The 21,172-nt window shown below is 44.2% G+C and overlaps 1 protein-coding gene across 11 annotated transcripts in view; it reads right to left on the minus strand.

Annotated features, from left to right (window-relative positions):
- Window positions 1–12,804: 12,804 nt before the first annotated feature.
- CUNH6orf89 (chromosome unknown C6orf89 homolog) overlaps window positions 12,805–21,172 on the minus strand; it is a 40,528-nt gene continuing 32,160 nt past the window's right edge. For all 11 annotated transcript variants that reach the window (XM_046450614.2, XM_046450613.2, XM_046450616.2 and 8 more), the window contains 3 exons: window positions 20,980–21,109; window positions 16,902–17,025; window positions 12,805–13,967 (listed from right to left, as the gene is read on the minus strand). In XM_046450614.2, coding sequence (XP_046306570.1) covers window positions 13,873–13,967; window positions 16,902–17,025; window positions 20,980–21,109 — 349 coding nt within the window. In that variant the 3' untranslated portion in view covers window positions 12,805–13,872. The remainder of the gene's footprint in view (window positions 13,968–16,901; window positions 17,026–20,979; window positions 21,110–21,172) is intronic.

The following is a 21,172-nucleotide window of genomic DNA, read 5'->3' on the forward strand; positions in this document are numbered from 1 at the left end:
GGTGATGAGGTCAGGAGGGTGGAGACCTCATGAATAGGATTAGTGCCCTTATAAAAGTGGTATGTGGGGCTGGGCACATGCCAGTGATTATAGCAACTTGGGAGACTGAGGCAGGAGGACTGCAAGTTTGAGACCATCCTCAGTAACTTAGCAAGGCCCTTGGCAACTTAGCAAGAACCTGTCTCATAAATAAAAATAAAAAAGGCTTGGGATGTACCTCAGGGTTACAGCACCCAGGGATCAAACAAAAAGTGCCCTGTGGGAACCTGTGTGCCCTGTGCTATGTGAGTACATAGTGAGCAGGAGCCACCTAGAAACCAGGAAAGGACTTCTCTACCTGACACTGAATTTGCCAGCATTTGGGTCTTGATTTCCCAGCCTCCACACCTGTGAGAAATAAGTTTCTGCTGCTTACAATCTACCCAGTTTATGTGGGGGGTTTTTTGGTAATGTTTTTTTGCAGTACTGAGGATCAAATCCAGTGGTCTATACCACTGAGCTACATCCCCAGCCTTTTATTTTTTGAGACAGGGTCTCAGTAAGCTGCTGAGGCTGTCCTCAAACCTGCAGTCCTCCTGCCTCAGCCTCCTGAGTCACAAGTGTACATCACCATGCCAGGCTATGGTGTTTTGCTTTAGCAGCACAGTCAAGACACCAACTTACCAGAAGGTTGCTTGATAAGCAGGAATGCAGAGAAGTTGTTTGCCATAGAATCTGAGGCTTGTTGATGGCAATGTAGCAGGTGTAAGCCGGCAAGGGCCAGAACACTTGTGCCATCAACCAGGAGCACAGTTTTCCCATCAGATGGGCACTGCCAGCTCTGCCTACGAGGCTCTCCCTTTTCTGGGCCTGCATTGGTGGCATCCTCCCCGTCTTCCAGGGGGTGTGGATTTCAGGCTGTGTGCTCTCTTCCCATTGCAATCATATCCATGGACCATTCCTTAAGGGGCCTCTGCAGAGCTCTGTTCTGATCATTTGTATTGGTGCATCTTCCTTCCTCATGTGTAGTTCTTAAAATGCACCTGTGCTTGTCCTACCTGTCTTCTCCCCAAAATTATAAAATTTTAGGGAGTCAAGGCCATATTCCTTTCTATAACCCCCAGGCCCAAGGGCTTTGCCCAGCTCTGGATGGGAGATGCCCAGACTGGCAGGAGGTGGAGCTGCTGGTTAGCGAGGGATCGGGCAGAAGTCAGGGGTGCTGGGGGCCCACAGGCCAGGCTGGTTCTCTCTGAGGCCTCCTGAGCATGCGGAGGGGGCTGCACATCCTTGCAGCTTCCCCACCAGGGAGGAATCAGCGTCAGTAGGAGTTGTGGCTACTTCCACCCATGCGAGCTGCCCGAGGGATGAGAGGGCAGCAGAGAAGCAGAGGGGCCTCCACAGAGCGATGCAGGGCCTGGGCCCTGGAAGGACCAGGGGGTGAGTTCACTGGAAAGAAGGAGTTTTAGCCTCACCCCTCAAACCCAAGCCCAAGGGGGAAGGAAAGCATTCAGTGCTGGGGGTCAGCACAGGAGACGAAGGCGGAGCCTGTGCGGGGCTCTGAGCGAACCCGTGGACAGCCTTCCCGTAAGTGGTAAGTTCTACAGAGGCTCCAGGAAGGGAGCAGGCAGAGGAAGCGCAGCTTCTCCATGAACTTAAAAGACTGCGAAAGTTCCACTCCTGATTCAGTGGCCAGCTACAGGTCTCGGCTTCCTCATCTCTTCATAAAGAAGGAGAGGGGTGGTCATCTTTGGGTCTGGTCCGGCTCTGCCTTGGTGGTTTCAAGGTTGGCTCTGGTGGGCTGATGGTGAGGGACAGGGGACAGTACTCACACATGGGAAGCACTCCCCACACATGGCCTCATGGCCTCTGGGCTGACCCCTGAGGACAGCGTTAGTCATACTGATTAGGGATGAGGAAACCAAGGACCAGAGAGGTTGGCAGTCACTTTCCAAAGTCACTTTCCCAGTAAACCAGGACTGGGATTTGTACCAAGGCCCTGACTTTGGTGGCTGTGCTCCTGAGGGGCACGGTGGTCCCGGGTGATGAATGTGCCTGAGGGGCTGGAAGGAAGGGGTCACTGCACTGGTTTTTAGATGAATGCTATCTTGTTTACTTTATTTTTTGCTAATTTGTCTTTGGACAAATTTGGTTTTCAGCACTTTTTCATAGTCAGGGCAGGAATAAGGATTTTTTTTTTTAAATCAAAAGATAGAAATGGCAGGTAGTTAAGAAAATCTTAGCTCCTGAGTAGAACAGAGTGAAGAAAGGGAAAGTGAACTCAGGAGGGAAAGGGGAGGCTGGGTTCTCTACCTGGTGAGGAGGCTCCTTAAGCTAGTGAAGAACACAGATGGGGTTTTGTGACAAGTACTAAAATGGGTTGTGTTAACCAATACTTTTAAAAAATTTTTTTCTGGTACTGGGAATTGAACCCAGGGACTTCTACCATAGACAATGCCCCCCACCCACTAGCCCTTTTTATTTTATTTTGAGACAGGGTCTTGCTAAATCGCCCAGATTCATCTTGAACTTGCAATCCTCCTGCCTCAGTCTCCTGAGTTGCTGGGATTACAGGCATGTGTCACCACAGCAAGCCCCCGGGACTTTTTAAAAATATTGTAAAATGTTAACATTGGTTAAATCTGAGTGGTGGGTACAGTACAGTGGTGGGTACCGTTCAAACGGAGAACATACTCAGATTATACAGAAGACAAAAAAAGAAGAAAAAAGTCTGGTCAGAGTTGCCACGTCAACCATAAGACCCCAAAGGGAGCTATTAGCCCAGGGGTGGGGCGCAGCTCAGTGGTGGAGCAGGTGGAGCATGCATGAGGCCCTGGGTCCAGTCCAAAAGAAATGGCATGGGAGCCACAAACACACGAAAGAAAGAAACCTGCTGACTGATGACAACCAAGCCTAACGTAAAACGTAATCTGAGAAACAAAATAAAATTCCCTGTAGTATTCTGAGTTATAGAAAAATTTAATAACGTGAACTCAAGAAAGTAAGCAAAGATGAAACAATGAAATAAAAAGGGAAAAAGGAACTGAGAGAAACAGCAAGACACTGAATAGACATGACTAGAAAACAAGCGGAAATAGAAGGCAGGCATGAGAGTCACAGAGAATGAGGAGAAAAAGACAAGTATTCTTGAGACTGGCGCACTGCCCACCGTGCCAAGATGGCGGCTAAGGTAAGTTTTGTAAAAAAGGGAGAGCAGCCTGTAATCCCAGTGACTTGGGAGGCTGAGGCAGGAGGATCTCGAGTTCAAGGCCAGCCCCAGCAACTTCGTAAAAGTTGTCTCTAAATAAAAAATAAAAAAGGCCACAGATATAGTTCAGTGATAGAGCACCCCTGAGTTCAATCCCAGCAACAAACACACAAAACCATAGTTATAAGAGATCAAGGCAATGAAAAAAGACTAAATATAAAATCGAAAGCAATGAACCCTACAAATGGAAAATAAGAAGTATTGCTAAAGAAAACATCTTCCCTAGAACGCAGAATGGAATTGCAACTCAAAAGGGCATACTCTGTTCCAAGAAAAAGTATTAAAGAACAAGAAAGACGAAATTCTTTATACACAGAGAAGAGGAGAAGAAAGAAGAAAATGGGAGACCTCTAAAAGGGAAACTTAGACGGACCTGTTGTCCTAACAGTCAGTGCCAGATGACAACGGAGAAACGTATCCAAATTCTAAGCAAAAGAAAGTGTAGTGCAAGAATAAGCCGCATAGCCAAGGTGTGTGCAAGTAGAAAGTCCAAAGAAATAGTCCAAACCCAGGAGCCATGCTTGAAGCATCCCCGGTGAGGAAATTCAGAAGATCAGAAGTGTAAAAAAAACAACACTCAAGAATGAAGAAGCGATAGCAAAAGTTCTTGGTGGCGAGCCACAAATGAGTTAAGTATACAGTGAGAGCTAACACAAGAGAACCGGGTTTCTGAGCAGAAGACCATTCACAGACTTGCCACCGTCATCCCTGGGAGAGACGAGGCTGGAGAGAAGCCGTTTCCGCACCCCAGAAAGGAGACCTACGAAGGTCAACTCTAGTTTCTTACTGTTTCTCACAGTCTTGGCTACTTCCTCTTCTTTTTTTAAGGGATTTTTAAAAAAACTTTGTTTTTTAGTTGTAGATGGACACAATACCTTTATTTATTTATTTATTTTTATGTGGTGCTGAGAATCAAACCCAGGACCTCACACGTTCCAGGCAAGCACGATGCCACTGAGCCACAACCCCAGCCCCCAGTCTTGGCTTCTTTTAGGAACTAATATTCTCTGTGGGGAAGAAACACCTACTTGAGTTTCTTTTTCTTCTGTTAGATTCACATAAAGTTAGACATATGACTTCTATTATTTTTTTAAAAAATAACATGTCTGGTCTCATTTTAATAAAAGCATTTTTATCTAGCTTTCCAGCTAGATGTACCCTACAGATTTCTAGAACACATTTCACCTAATGTTAGTAGTTATTTCTGGGTGGAGGTTTTCATTAGATTGCACAAACTGCCTTCAGTTTTTCATAATAAGAGCATATCATTTTTACAAAAATAAAGTCATTATTATGAAAAAAAATAAGATTGGTGAAATATCTGTCTTCAGCATGGTATCTAGAGGTTTGTCAGTTTGATTTATTAGGAAAGCCTAAAGGATGTGTCATGTCAGAGGAATGTGCAGTAAGAAGATGGAATTTAAACTAGGCAAAAGGACATAATAAAGTTCAAAAATATTATCATAAGACAGGAATTACAACTTGTAATTAAAAGAGCCTGGGGGCTGGGGGTGTAGTTCAGTGGCTGAGCTCTTGCCTGGCATGTCCAAGGTCCAGCAGCTCACATACAAACAAAATAAAAAAATGAACTTTTAAAAAAAAAAACCCAGATGCAACTTGAGCTATAGATTCAATGTAATTCCAAACAAAACCTCAGTAACTTATTGTGTGGATATCAACAAACTGATTCTAAAATTTACATGGAGGGGACTGGGGTTGTGTTTGTGGCTCAGAGGTAGAGCACTCGCCTAGCATGCGTGAGGCACTGGGCTCATTCCTCAGCACCACATAAAAAATGAAAAATAAAAATAAAGATATTGTATCCACCTATAACTAAAAAGTAAATATTAATAATAAATAAATGAGTAAAGTTTACACGGAGGAGCAAAAGGTCCAGAACAGCCAACTCAACACTGAAGGAGAACAAAGGTGGAAGACTGATTTTATTACCGGATGTCAAGACTTAATAAGTTGGAGCCAGGTGTGGTGGCTCATGCTTGTAATCCCAGCAGCTCGGGAGGCTGGGGCAGGAGGATCACAAGTTTAAAGCCCACTTCAGTAACAGCAAGGTGCTAAGCAACTGGGTCAGACCCTGTCTCTAAATAAAATACAAAATAGGGCTGGGGATGTGGCTCAGGGGTTGAGCGCCCCTGAATTCAATCCCTGGTACCCACCTTCCAAAGATTTAATAAGTTGGGCTACAGTTGTGTCTCAGTTGCAGAGCGCTTGCCTGGCACATGTGAGGCACTGGGTATGATCCTCAGCACCACATAAAAATAAATAAATAAAATAAAGGTATTGTGTCCATCTACAACTAAAAAAAAAAAGACTTACTAAGTAATCAAGATGTTATCATACTGGATAAAGCATAAATGAATAGATCCATAGAACACAAAAGAAAGCTGAGAAATAGATCCACATAAATAGAGTCAAGTGGTGTTCAACAAAGGAGCTCCAAAGAGCAAAGACAGCATTCCAACAAAGGGTGCTGGGACAGCTAGAAACTGATGGGCCAAAAAGTGAATCGAAACACAGACCTTATACCCTTCCCCCAAATTAACTCAGAATGGATTCAAATGTAAATGTAAAACGAAAAGGCACAAAACTCCTAAGAGATAACACAGCAGAAAACCTAGTGACCCTGGTACAGAGATGACTTTTTAGATACGACATCAGAGCACAAACTGTTAAAGAAAGAACTGAAAAGCAGAGCTTCGTTCAAATGAAAAACCTGTGCTCTGCAAAAGACGCTGTCGAGAGAATAAGAAGACAAGTCACAGGGAAATATTTACAGAAGACACATGTGATAAAGGTTTATTATCCAAAATACACAAAGAACTCTTTAAACTCCACAGGAAAACAAGCAATCCCATTAGAAAATGGGCAGAAGACCTGAAGAGACTCCTCATTGAAGATACACAGATGTCAGACGAGAAAAATGTTCCACATTTTATGTCATCGGGGAATTACAGATTAAAACAACATCACTGCACACCTGTTAGAATGGCCAAAATCCAAAACACTGACACAACGGGCTGGCGAGGATGCAGAGCAACCAAAACTCTCATTCACTGCTAGTGGGGATGCAGAGTGGAACAGCCACGTGCAACGTGACTGGATGGTTTCCTGCGAAACTCCTCAGACTCCAGCAACTGCCACCTAAACGCACCGGAAACGCATGCCCAGGAGAGGTGAGCATAGTAGATGAGAAGGAAGTGAAGGTCAGGAGTGAAATGAGGGTGGAGGGGTGGCCAGGGGCTTCCGGGAGAACTCACACAGAGAAAGGAAACAAATGACCAGACTTGTGCTTTAGAAGGATCACTGTGGCTGCTACATGGAGGGATGGTGGGAAGTGCACAGAATAACAAATTAGGCAATGACAGCAGAATCTTAAGAGAGAAAGAGCAAGGCCCTGAATAAAGACAATCGCCATGGGCTGGATATATGACAAGGAGGCAGGATTCTCCAGGGTATGGTCCTGATCAGAAGCAGAGGCTGAGAGAAAAGAGAAGAGCCCCTGGAGGCTGCAGTCATTCTGGGCATTTTGAGTCGGAGGGGCTTCAGAGCTGGTGGAGATGACCTTTCCACAGCTGCGTACACAGGGCCAGCCCTCAGGTAAGAGGCACGGCCAGGCATGCAGACTGGAGATGGCCTCCCCATGGGAGGAAGGTGAAGCACAGAGCTGAGAAGAGGCCCCATCAGTAGAATCGACAGGGAGACCTGAATTTCAGAGACAGGCAAATGATGAAGGAGCTGGTGCGGTGGCCCACGTCCTTAATTCCAGTGGCTTGGAGGCTGAAGCAGGAGGACTGCAAGTTCAAAGCCAGCCTTAGCAATCTACTGCGGCCCTAAACAACTTGGCAAGACCCTGTCTCTAAATAAAATACAACAAGGGCTGAGGATGTAGCTCAGTGGTTCAGTGCCCTTGGGTTCAATTCCTGGTGCCTCCCCCACCTCCACAAAAAAAAAAAAAAAAAAAGAGGAAGTGGAAAAAGGTTCAGGCAGGGAGTAGTAAGGAACACAGGTGACAGAGGAAGAGGGAACTCTCCACAAGTCAGTATCAAATGCTAAAAAATTGAGGGGCTGAGAAAGAAGAGGACCAAAAACTTTACCACCTTTGAACATGGAAATAAATTAGGGGGAGGGTGGGATTGAAGTTCATTTTCAAGCAGGTAAATATAATTACGGAGTTGAATGATTCCCAAAGAACATACATTAGGATTGTCACAAGTAAGAACACGCATTTTGTAAAATGAAGTATTTTAAAAGTTAACTTGAGTTCTCAGCTTATAATCCAAAAAAATCATTTTGTGGGATGTGACCTACAATCAATAATAGTTAATGGAGAAGTCACAAGGAGAAAGGAAGTGAATGATGGCATATCTGTGCCAAAGAATATTAACTCTTTTTTTTAACATTTCTCATGTATTTTATTGAGTTTTAATAATAGTAAATTATAAATTGCAAATAACTAAATATTTCTGATATTCTTTTTTCTTACATAAGAATATTAACTCTTAAAAGAATGACGTGGAGCTATGCCAGCTGAACTCTGTGAGGCACTGAGTAAGAAAAACAAAATGCAGAAAGTGCCTATAATAAGGGCTCGTTTTGGGGAAAGCGATGACAAAGAACTTGTTTATGATGAGAGAACATGGAGGACATTTAGGAACGACCCATGGTAGGTATGGCTGTGTACCTACAGCATTTACCTGACTAGGCAAAGGGGAGGGTGATGTGGGAAAGAGGGAGAGGCACGCAAGCAATAAAGGAAAATGAAATATGCCACTAAATAGCATATAAAAAAATGGTCATGTGGGGCTGAAGTTGTGGCCCAGTGGTAGAGCACTTGCCTAGCATGTGTGAGGCATTGGGATCAATCCCCAGCACCACATTAAAAAAAAAAAAAAAAAAAAAACTAAATAAACAAAATAAAGGTACTGTGTTCATCTACAACTAAAAAAAAAGGAAGAAATGGTGTTTTATATAAATGGTTTATGCATTTATATAAAACTATATGTAAAAATGAGAAACAAGATGAACACATAAAAAACAGTTTAACTCAAATCCTCACTGAATTAATTGAATGCTGAGAGTGGCCTGTTTTCTGGTGGCAGCTGGGGTGAGCCAGAAGGGGTCTGGAGTCCTCCACCTGTATTTTGTCCTCCTGTGAGAACACCTATGGGTGAGATGCCACTGTAAGGGCATCTGGGCACAGTTCTGTGAAGCTGGTGAGAAAGAAAAAGGCTCCTGGGGGCTTATTTGACTTGTGGGCAAAGTGCAAGGATGGGGGAGGATATCTGCAGGAGACCTGAGCCTTGGGAATTTGCAGGAATTAACAGATCAGAAGCCATTTGGGGCAAAAGGCTGGAACGGGAATAAAGAGGCTGTGAATGTCACCAAATACAGTGTGGGCGAGAATGTTATAGAAGACCAAAGCCAGATGGAGGCAGATGACCCTGGTGAGGCCCACAGAAGAGCCCCACAGACCTGCCTCACGAGAAGGATGTGGTTGTAAGTCTCCCAAGTTATGGGAGAAGAGGAAACAAGAGAAAACAGGAAATTAAAGAATGACACCAAGAAAAGGAGAGTTCTTACCAACCAACATACACACTTTTAATTACAAAAAGTAAAAACTTTCATTACATAAAACTTTAATTTACATACATTCTTTACATGGTGAGGTCTTTACGAGTTCACAGTATATCGAATTACTGTCCACATTCTGCAGTTGACACACATGAACAGCTCAGACCATTTTGACCACCCACACCTGGGACAGGTGTCTACCTCTGCTCATTGGGGCCACCCGAACCCACCACAACCTGGTTCCCTGAAGATGAACTGTGCTTGTTCCCAGCCCCTGTCCCCGAGGCTGGCAGGGAGAGGCTGGCACTAAGTCCTGCCTGAGTCCTGGCCTGCCCACGCCTCTCCTGTGGGGGGAAGAGAGGAGGAGAAGCATACAGGCAGCATTTTTCTGAGTAGAACTGCAGAAAGAAGGGTGAAGGAGAACATTGCCTATGAGACACCTGCCAGTGCCAGGCGTCTGACAGTTCTTGTCACCAATTCTCATAGACAGGTGAGAGTTTTTCTTAAAAAGGGTCAAAAGTGCTCTGCAGAGCTGCAGCTAAGCTGTGAGGGAAGATGGCTGCCCAGGGTGACCCCCACCTACCCAGCTGTTGTGGGCTGTCATGAGGTAAATGGAGCCTGGCACAAAGCAGGTGTCCCATTTCTGCTTGGAACTCAAAACTCAGCTGGGCCCACTTCTCTGCACTGGTGCTAGAACCGTGGTTCACTCTTGATTGGTGACAGCTGCTTAAGTGACGAACACACTCAGTGGTGAGGGAAGGGTCTCCTGCCCGCCCTGGTGCCTCTCCACAGCCCCAGGCCTCTGCTTAGTTACATAACATTCCTTCTCCGCACTAGTCTGAAAAAGTCTGGACATTTCACGGTCTCCAGGGAGAGGAGAATGACAGATGTATTTAGCTCTAATGCTTAAATTATGCAGGGCAGAGAAACCAGACACGGAGGGACCTGGCCAGCAGACAAGCCGGCTGGAGGCTTTCTCCTGCACACCCGCATTTAAAGTGGCACCGCACCCAGGGCTGCAGGCTTGGATATGGTGCAACCGGGGAAGAGCACCTGTCTGGCTCCCTGAGGTGCTTTTTTGGAAGTTGTTGCTGGATATCTGGAGGCTGGTAGTGAGGAGGACAAGGCTCTATGTGCCTCTGGGGACCTGGCACTTTCCTAGTGCACCCTACTTTTCTTTTGTACATGCCTTCACCTTCCTAACCTCCTGGTCCTGAGACACACGGTCTCTGTACACAACATCTGCAGGTGCAAGCACGGGGAGAATCTCAGCCTGAAGCACTATGTTAAAGTCCATCTCCAACACTCTCTTCTTTCAACCAATTTTGTTGAGGGGACAGGTCACCACTGAAAGGTAATGAGGAACTGTGTTCTTGGGAGTTCCTTCCATTGCTGGAAGAACTCAAAAGCCTACAAGACTCTTCTGTTGAACACCTGAAAAAGATGAACAAAGTCACCCTCCCCCCTGCACCAGGTGGCTTTCCCTCTCCCTCTATCATCTGTCCTCCTGCTCGAGATAATTAGAAGTGGACATTTGCTTTGGGGTTTGAACACTGACTGTGGGAGCAACTGAGGAGTGAACAGACTCATCCAGACTACCTTAGAATAGCTGCTCCTACACTGAGGCCTATGCTGGATTTTAGAAGAAGGGAATAGAAAACTGAGAACTGAAAAACAAGTGATGTAACTCCAAGGGGAGCCACAACTGGAATTGGGCAGAGTCCCTCCTCTGGTCACACATCTGGAAACACGTGGTGACAGGAAAATGGCTGGACATAGTTGTGTTCCAGCTACAACTCACTCTTTTTTTTAAAGAGTTTTCAAGTGGGAAGGGAAAAAGTGCAAGGATTTTTATAAAAATCACTAGATTCTTTTCTTTTCCATTTCTGACCAAAAGAGTTTTTAAACAAACCCTGCAGGGTTCCTGCTTGCTGAATCTCATCCTCAGGATCACCCCGATGGGGCACACTGGAGTCAATGGAACTCACAGTTCTCTTCTTGGGCACCACACTACGATGCAGCAGAAAAATAATGTACTGCAGAAGCACCCACCTACCTACCTACTGGCAGTTAACACCCAAATTTCTTTACTTGTAGAAGAAGTATCTACTATCCATTTTATAGGACTGAGCGAAGAAAGGAGACTATGTATCTAGAGGCACCCTGTAAGCTGGAGTGGACTCGGACAAGTATTAGGAGTCCTTTCTCTGAGAAAATATGCCCAAATCTGCCCCTTTTATTCAGACTGCTTTGTATTTCACCAAATATGTAGACTTCTGTTTCTATAAACAGTTACTATTTTACATCCTCCCTTCCCTGATAAAATGGAGGATGGCTCTGCCTTTTTTCATAAACCAGAATAGGTGTGTAGTCCACTCATTAACTGGTGAAAGGCTCAGGACATCTGGACACAAGTGCTTCAAAATGGCACCAAAGCAACCTGCCTCCCCAGAGAGCCGATTCCTAGGACCACATTTCTGTGCTGGGAACCTACATGAAAGTGAACCCGACCCAGTGCAGAGTCACCTCCCAGCAAACACCTGACAAACCTGTGAACAAGTCTCTCTTTTTGGAGTTCTGAGTTTTTTTAAATTGTGATTGGGGTGGTGGGGCATGGGTTAAGTGGTCCTACCCTGTCCCTCTATCCCCACTTTCTCATGTTGAGGAGCCTCCTTTCCATACTGGGTCATGCAGAGGGGCTTTTGCTAGTTCTGTCTAGTGGCTGAGCGCTAACTGGTGGGGAAATCCCATGGCATCCTACACAAAGCCGTGAATAACTAGGAAACGGCTGGCTGGCAACCCCGCCATTCCTGTAGGGCTGGCAGCTTAGTAGATTCTACTTATGAGAATTACCTTGACAAGAAAGTGAATTACTTCAATGCACCCAGTAATTAAGAGCAGAAAATCCTCTTTGGAGAATTTCTCACTTAACACAAATCGATATTCAAGGTCTTGGCTGAAAATGAGTGGAACGAGTGGTACATACATAAAGCTGCTGCTTGTCTTCGGCTATAATCATTCTTTGTTGTACTGAAGAACAGCTCAGGGGATGCCTTCCAACATCAACACGTGCAAGGGTTTCTTAGTTATCAAAGTTTGAGCTGAACTGTGTATTTTATTGATATTTAAGATATGAAAGGCAGAAATGAGTAATAAAACACAAGATAATTAATAAGAACAAAACAGGTCTCAATCATCAAAACCATCCCTCTGCTCCCTCCTAAGGAGCTCTCTTTTGTTAACTCAAAGGGTCTAATTTAAGAAAATTCTGAGAGGCCTCTGAGAACCTGTTTATATATAATCATGCACCATGTGCAGCAGGGGTGGGGACCCTGCAGAAGCTCGGAGGGCTTGCACAAAGCTGGCCTCTAGATGATCCCTCATTTAAAATCTCTTAAATCATAACTGCTTAGCAGTCTTGACTTTTATATGTACAAAAAGTTTTGTTTTCCCTGTCTTCACCCACACAAGGGGATAATTCTTTTAAGGAAAAATTCCCCCAGGTACATAGAGCTCATCCTGGTTTCATTTAAACCCATGGAGGAGGCTCCCAGTGTTTCCATCCAAAGCTCTGTGAACTCTGCTTGTCCTTTACAAAACCACAGACAAAGAGGCCATTCAAGGGCTCAGTATTCATGGAATGTGCAGGAAAAGGGGCCTGGGAGTAGAGGTGCAGGAGTCTTCCAAGGATGAGGAGGATCCCAGAAAGGGGCACAATTGCTTTCCACCATCTCCATCTGCCTCAAGTCCATAACTCTGTGACAGACATCTACTGTGCATCCACTTGATTTCTGCAATTTAGTGTGGTTTGTTTTTTGTATTGAGGAGGCGTGATCAGTGGCCAGGGATCTAGCAATGTCAATAAAGGAATAATAAGGGGGAAAAGGAAACAAGAAAAGTATCCTTATTTATACTATTTGATTAACACATACCAAAAGCACTTGGCGGAAAACAATGAGCACAGCAAATCATCCAATGAGAACACAGCTTTATAACATTACAAAAAATAACATCTCACCTTGTCTCCCAGTACAAAGGGAGCTCATTTTAAGACCAAGGATCACAAAATGAGTTGCAGCCCAGCTGGCAAACACTTTGGGTCTGGAGTTCCTTCCCCAACCACATTACAACATCAGCTTTGACGCATCAGCAAAACATCTCTGTACAAAGTCAGATCCTAAAGATCAAACCCAGGGAGGCACCCACTCCCAGGCCAGCTACTCTAACTCATTCCCCTCTGAAGACACTTGGTAAAAGCAACAATCAACAGGGGCAGTGCTGCATCAGCAGGAAGGGCTCTGGCCCAGCCAAGGGAGGGGACTTGGAGCCCAACTTCTGAGAAACCATCCAGATGGGCAAGGTGGGGTAGGATAACAACCTGATAAAATGGAGAAAAGTATCACCTTAGGAATACTCATTTGGAATTTTAATCATAATGCAGCCTGGCACCTCTGAGACGTCCAGATCCATGCAGACTGGGAAAGAGATGCTCTTCATAAATGTAATTTGGTATTATCTGACCTTTTTTTCATTGGTTCTAAATTCCATTTTGCTTGAGAAATTGCAGCCATTTCTTTAATCAGCCATGGCTTTCCCAAAAGATGTACAGGCTAATGTAGCCGGGCAATCAGCAGACGAGCAGGCCCACCTGGTGAAGAACGGCTCTGATGTCAGGACCCACTGGCTGCCCTCTCCATTGCCCGGAGCCAGCAGAGGGGACCGTGTCCACACAAATGGGGGGAGGCAGCACCCTACTTCCTGCCTGTGAGGGAGCCTCCAGGCCTGGAAGAGCCAGTCTCTCACAGATGGGTGCTGGCAAAGTTCAGGCCAAGAAGCCAGGCTGGAGTCCTTCCTAAGCCATCTGGGTGGAGTCCAGAAGGTCAGGCCCTGGCCTTGGTCTCCAGCACAGCAGTGACTAGCATGTGCATGCAAAGGGCAGGGAACTAAGTAACCAGCCCCTGGAAAGTGGTTTCATCGTTTTTGTTTTTATTCCCCCCACTTTCAGCTCTCAGAGCTGTTCCTGTATATAGTTCTGTTTCCTATAGTTCTGAAAGAGTGGTTCCATCACAGACGACCAAAGGCTGCACCCCTCTGGCTACAATGTTGACCTTCCAGTGGGTGGCACCAGCATAGCCTTGAAGGGAAACAGCAACAAGAAAGCACGTGAATATCAGCAGACCAGCGCACCTGCAGAGTCCACGGGGCATCTTACACTGAAGGTCTTTAACTCTTCCTAGTGTAAGTATTGTTCGCTCCTTGCTGTAATCTGACATCCAACAGGTGCTACTTTGAACCAAAATGCTTTCTCTCCCCGCCCTTCCCTGGGCAATCAATCCTCAGCCTCAGATTGAGCTCAAGCTTTCTTAGCAAGATAGGATGGGTCTGAGAGGGGGCAGGACCTACTATTCAGTTTTTCTCAGGCCATCTATGACATGATTGCATCATAGCATGTCCAGATTACCCTAAATCAGCATTTCCCAAATTGCATTCTGCAAACAGTAATGTCTTATAAGACACTCCAAAGAAACTGGGTTCCACAGTCAAGTAAGTTTGAGGAACAGCAGATTCCTCCAAGGCTTTTCAGTCTTTGGTACACTAATGTGCACTGCATGTGGACTCTACTGACTTAAAAACCCTATTTGCCAAGGGCCTTCCCTAGGAGCTGCCATTCCCATTGCTGGAGTCAGGAGCAATCCAAAGACACATGAACCTATGTTGTTTGAGTGGGCGAGGAAGGTAAACTTAAGACCTTTGACACTTCGATAATCTGATGATGCCGACATCACTGTGTCTATGATTAAGATGACTGTCTTTTATAATTAAAAATTTAAGAGGGTAGATCTCGTATTAATTATTTTTACCATAATACAATAACATTAAGAAACAAGCAAAAAACTTTATTGATGAAGAATTTTCTAGAGTATGGTTCCTACTCATCTTTAAGAAAACTGAATAGAATTTAATCTACACTTGACAACTCAGTAAAGATCACAATGAGCGGTACTATACAGTGACTGCCAATGCTGTGCCTGACCTGTGTGTCATCCTGGAAAATGCCTCCAAGTCAAGGTTTCTTGGTGACTGGTGACCTAATTCCCCCCATCTCCATAGGACAATATTTTGTCAAAAATCAAAGAACTTTCTTGTCATAGTACCGTTCTTTGGAATTTATAAAGGACTGAAGTTGACACTATCCTACAACCATTGAATTATTCTCCCTTGTCAGGGTCTGCTTTTCTGTCCTTATTTTTTTTTTTTTTATGTCCTTATTTTGAATGGTGGCAGCTGTAGCCATTGCTTCTATTCTTGCACTACCTCAGATACTCATTGTCCTCCCTACCTTGTTCCCTTCCTCTTCTCCCAAGCTTGTTTTTCTCCTCAGTCTCCTGTGCCTTTTCCATGTCCCAGTCATGTGGATGGCCTTTTACAGACACTGTCAACCACAAGGTTCCTTTCCTTCTGGTTCACAAACTGGCCTATCACAACTTGGAAGGTGAACTGTTCTGGTTTTAGGCTATTCTGGTCTATCTGCACCAGCAGCATTTGATGCTCAAAGTCTCTTTTATTATTGCTAGATACCTTATTCCCCCCTTGAAAATTAATTCTATAACTGGCACTCTAGATACTTGTGGGAGTTGAAAATCTGGAATGTGGATAACTAAGGGGTTTCTATAGTTGTCTCAACTGCTAGGCGTTTGTAGAACATAAGACACCTATTCAAGCACAAACACAAACTCCAAACACAATACACAGATTTCTGCAATAATCACCCTTAGTGTAAGGGTCACTGTAGTATAGGAAATAGGTTCAGAACAATTTTCATTCAGGAATCCTCTTTTTTTTTTTAATTTTTTATTGTTGGCTGTTCAAAACATAGGAATCCTCTTTATTGTAAGCATTTCCCAAGCGCCAGGCCAGCTGTGCTCCATTATTAGTTGATGCCTAATTTGTACATTTTAGTTATTTTCCATGTCTAAACTAAAATAAGGGTTATGTAACTTGGAGTAAAGCTTGGTATAGTTTGCTCCCCACAAATGAGGTGAGATGTTTGTAGGAATTTGAGGTCTTCTGAATGAATAAAATGAAATCAACTGGAAAACTAGTCTGGGCTCTGTCGGGGACTGCTGGCCTCACCCAGGTTTTGTGAGGCAGGAAAAACAAAGAGGTCAATGATGACACTTGCTGTTTTAGTTGTTTCTGCCAACAAGACTGCTCTCACACTAATTGCTACTGACAGTAGTTGAAGCAAACCTGTTTCTTTGGAATAGATTTTTAGAATATAAGGCACAGGATAAGTCTTATCTGGGAAAACATGAAGCCAGAGTCAAGAGTGAGTCACTGGTGTGAGGCTGTGACTTGGCTGTGGAACCCACACAGGAGGTAACATTTCCGTGTGTGCTGTGACTTGGCTGTGGAACCCGCACAGGAGGTAACATTTCCGTGTGTGACCCTTGTATACTGCTTTGCATTGTTTTATTTGCAAAATAGGTATATAGTTTCCTGGCATCTTGAATTGTCCCTCCCTGGAGCTTGCCTGCACCTGAGAGGACATGTAAGACTTTTTTTTTTTTTAATTTTAATATATTTTTTTTTTTTTTTAGTTTTCAGCAGATGCAACATCTCTGTTTGTATGTGGTGCTGAGGATTGAACCTGGGCCGCACGCATGCTAGGCGAGCGCGCTACCGCTTGAGCCACATCCCCAGCCCCGACATGTAAGACTTGATGCTCTGCTTGACTCTAGTGGGGCGTCCTCTCTGGGTCTCAACCTCCTCATCTGTAAAATGAGGGATTGATCTAAATATTTTCCAGAATTCCTTCTAACTGGAAGGTTCTATGACCAATCGACATGTGCATTCTAACTACGGTATGTAGAAGACATTTCTCTCTGCTACATAAGTTTATTTCTAAAACATATTGACTCTGTTAATAAAAGAATGATATTTTTGACTCTACTTAATAAAAACTTCAGGAAGGCAGTATTTAATACTTAGAATATTTTAACTCTTTTTTCTGAGTTAAAAATTAAAGATTCCTCAGTTGATCCTACCCTCCTGAGACCCTACATACCGATATCCCCTGGCTCTATTGGCATGGCCACAGACTGACAGTGTCTTCGGCACTGGAAGGGAGGGATGAGCTGCAACATGGCCTCACCGCTGCCAATGGTAAATAGGTCATGCACCTTATGCATCTGGAGGAAAGAGCAGGGAGGGAAAGAAAACAAAACCTGAGGATTAGTACATGAAAATCCTCACACATATGGCTTGAGTTTCCTAGCAGCCTAAGCAAAGAGGAAAAGAGAACCAACAAAAAATTCATAATTATGCCCAAAAGACAAAACAGTTTCTCCTATGCATGGCATATCCTGGTACTGAAACCAGGATAAAATCTCTTCTATGGGTTCTTCTAAAGAGACACTGTGTGATTTACTCAGCAACACCCTCAATGACAGCCCAGAGCAGTTGCTGAATGAGTGCTATGACGTAGACATGTGTCCTCCAAAAGTTCATGTGTAAGACAATGCAAGGTTTAGAGGTGAAATGATTGGCTTATGAGAGCCTTAACCCAATCACTGAATTAATCCCTTCATAGGGATTAACTGAATGGTAACTGAAGGGAGGTGGGTGTGGCTGGAGGAGGTGGGTCACTGGGGCTGTGCCTTTCAGGTATATATTTTGCCTTTGTAGAGCAGAGCTGTTTCGCAGAGGCCATGTCTGAAGCACTTTCCTCTGTCACACTTTCCACCATGATGTTAAGCCTCACTCAAGCCCCGAGGAATGGAACTGGCTGTTTTATGGACTGAAACCTCTGAAACCGTGAGCCGCAAATAAACTTTTCCTACTCTAATTGTTTGTTTGTGAAAAAGCTGACTAAAACAATGAGCTTCACAATGTGCAACTATTTTGATCCACAGTTTCAAAGTAGGTCAAAGGCAAAATATCTTCTTGCCATACACACACACACATACATATACAGATATTCATAAAGATATAAATATAGATAAGAGTTGGGGATCAAACCTAAGGCCTTGCACATGCTAGGCAAGCCCTGTATCACTCAGCTACATCCTCTATCTTCTTACCACAATTTAACAAATGTGGTTCTGGGCTGGGGTTATGTAGCTCAGTGGTAGAGTGCTTGCCTCGCATGTGTGAGGCACTGGGTTTGATCCTCAGCACCGCATATAAAGAAATAAAAATAAAGATATTGTGTCCATCTACAGCTAAAAAATATATATATATTTTTTAAAAAGTGGCTCTATCAGAGGCCTACCTGTGGTGGTTTAAGTATACAATCTTCTAAGGGTCTGATTTAATCCAGATATTTTAGATAAATAGGTATGCATATCCTTTAGGCACTCTTCTGTGGACTATCATTTCTTACTATCAGGGTTCTGATAAAAATTGCATAGCAGCAAGTTCAAATTATCTGGCAAGACCCAGGTAAGCAGATATGCCATGTTACTAATTAAACCTAATGACAATAAGCCTGGCCTCCGATTTTGAAAATGAGAGACAATCAAGATATGCACCTGCAGAGGTAACTACTGTCAGCAATATGCATTAAGTACAACCTGCTGTGTGCCACGCAAGGAGTTGTGAAGCCCCTGGATGGGCAGGGAATAGGGACATGGAGAAGTGGGACTTACTCTGGTTTTTCTCCCTAGCTTCAAAAAAAAAAAAAAACAACAACAAAAAAAACCCTAGAGTTTCCTCTTCCTCGCCTCCCCACCTGAAGCTCTTGCCCTTCAGAGTAGAGCTCCTGCCTACATAAAACAGATGGCACAAGTTGGATTCCCTGGGTTTGGTTTTTCTTTTCCATTCCAGGACTCTAGGTTTGGGTCTCATCTTCTTCTGGGTCCAACCCTGGCTATGATTCTGTTTCTAAGACATATTAGAGCCATTTCAGTGAAATGGTGTAGTGACAGGAGGGAACTTGGTACCTTGAGCTGGCCTGCAGTTGACTGGTGCTAACACCACAGAAGCCCTGATATCTGTAGTCTACAAAAAAAAAAATCCCAAAGACCTAAAGCAAGTGGGTGTAGTCTTCTTTCATAGGCCTGAGAGGGGTGGGGTCATGTTCCTTCACACCTAGAGTGGAAACAGAGAGACAGGAGATGCAGGCCAGCCCCAGGCAGCACTGTGGAGTGGGTGGAGCTAGACTTAATCTCTTCCCCTAGTGACTCCTAAGAACCAGATCCCCTCTTCTATCCTAAGCCTGTTTTGGGATGCTGGGCGCAGACCTTGACTTTACCAGAGCCCAGGAACAGGGATGTGGAGAACTGGGTGGAGTAACAAGGCTGGGAAAAAGGAAAGCTTGGGCCAGGGTGGGAAAACAGATGCTCCAAGAAACCAGACTCAGGACTTTTGCCTTTTGGGGCCACTCCCCTTCCCAAAACATCCTTGTGAACCACAATAAGATGATTTCGATAGCCATTTGAGTAACTCAAGTTACTTGGTTGGCTGGGCTCCTTGGTGCTAAGCAGGCTGGTGAAATTATCTTCAATATTCAAGTGGGAAAATTGAGATAACGGCCCTCGCCCAGAATTAAATCATAATTATGAAGATGAAATCATCCTATGGCCAAAGTTCTAGTCAAGGACAGCAGGATAAACTCTGGTAAAGTCTGAGGCAAGAGCCCAGCACCTCCCCACTGCTGGCAGACAAAAGTTCTTACTTCTAGACAAAAATGATTGTTTTTATAGGTTTTTAAATTTTTCCAACACAATTCAGCAAATCTGGAGCCAAACAAGAGTATCAGGAGGTTGAAGACACAACCCAGAGTTCATAGGGAGTCACAGTTTGGGACATTTAAATTTTGTGTTATTTTTTTTAAGTGGTGTTGGGGTTTGAACCCAGGGCCTCAAGCATGCTAAGCACAGCTTTACCTTGGGGATGTACCCCCATCCCTAATTTTTTTTACAAAATTCATTCTTTTAATTCTTCCAAATCAATAAAGGCTCAAAATCTTCCTCAGGAATGAAACTCAATAAAAGAACAATTCAGAGAAAAGTAAATAGACACAAACACAGAATAACTTCTCCCAGTCTACTGGCTAGGGAACAAAGTGGGAAACACTGGGTGCAGAGTGGGCCTTTCCACCCTGAGTGGGACACCTACTTTCTCCAAGTTTCTAGCAGATTCTCCCCAGGCTCCCAAGCTTTTGCCTTTCCAGTTCTCTACCTAAATGTTCTTTTTTTGTGTGGGGGGAACGTCCTAGGGGTTGAACTCTGAGACACTCAACCACTAAGCCACATTCCCAGCCCGTTTTATATTTTATTTAGCGACAGGGTCTCCCTGAGTTGCTTAGGGCCTCACTGTTGCTGAAGTTGGCTTTGAACTCGTGATCCTCCTGTCTCAGCCTCCTGAACTGCTGGGATTATAGGTGTGTGTCACCACACCCGGCTTGAATGTTCTCATTTGTTTTTATTTTATTTTGGTGGTACTGGAAGTTGAGCCCAGGAATGTTCGAATGTTCTGTCTCTGAGCTACTTTCCCATTCGTTTTATTGTATTTTGAGACAGGGTCTTGCTAAGTTGTCCAGGCTGGCTTTGAATTTGCCATCCTCCTGCCTCAGTCTCCTGAGTAGCTGGGATTATAGGCATAAGCTATGATGCCTGGCTTTCTTATTTATTTCTGGGGAAAGCCAGCTACCCTGGGAGTGGGGGGTTGAAGGAATCCTCCTGTTAATCTGCTCCACGACCTTGGACAGATCACTTAAAATCTCTCTGGGACTCAGTTTCCTTATTTACAAAATGGAAACATTGGACTATTCATTTATATACTATTCATCTATGGCTTGCCTACTTTATAATTTGGGGTAGAGAAGTCAGACTCACTGTACATTCAAGTCCCTTCAAAATTTACAATTCTACTCCCTTCAATATAGAAAAGTAGCTTGCCCCTACATGTTAAGGACAGGAAACAGGCTTTTAAGATACCTAAACTTTCTGAAAACATGCCTTTATAACAGGGTGGGCCACTGTAGGTCTCTTGGCTAGCAGCAGAAGGGAGACCTTTGGATTATGTAGGTGTACCCTCAATTCACCCTCGAAATCAATATACCAGAAAGGCCTTGATTATGACACCAATCCAGATCCCAAATGAAGAATGTTCTAGATCCAAGTCCTCTCAAAATTTCCTACCTTGCTCCCCACAACAGGTTCCGGGTGAAGAAGGAAGCACTTTTTTAAGGAGGCATCTTTTGGAAATGGCAGGTGGATAAAAACAGGAAAAAGCTCCCGTAAAATTTGTGACCTATTCAGAGGTCTTCTCCTGTAAAAGTTTGTAACAGAAAAACATCATGAGACTGGGCCATCCAGCCTATGTACTAACAGA

This window comes from Marmota monax, unplaced genomic scaffold (genome assembly GCF_021218885.2).
Source record: "Marmota monax isolate L192 unplaced genomic scaffold, Marmota_monax_Labrador192_F-V1.1 WCK01_AAM20220418_F8-fsc00127, whole genome shotgun sequence".
NCBI classification, from domain to species: Eukaryota; Metazoa; Chordata; class Mammalia; order Rodentia; family Sciuridae; genus Marmota; species Marmota monax.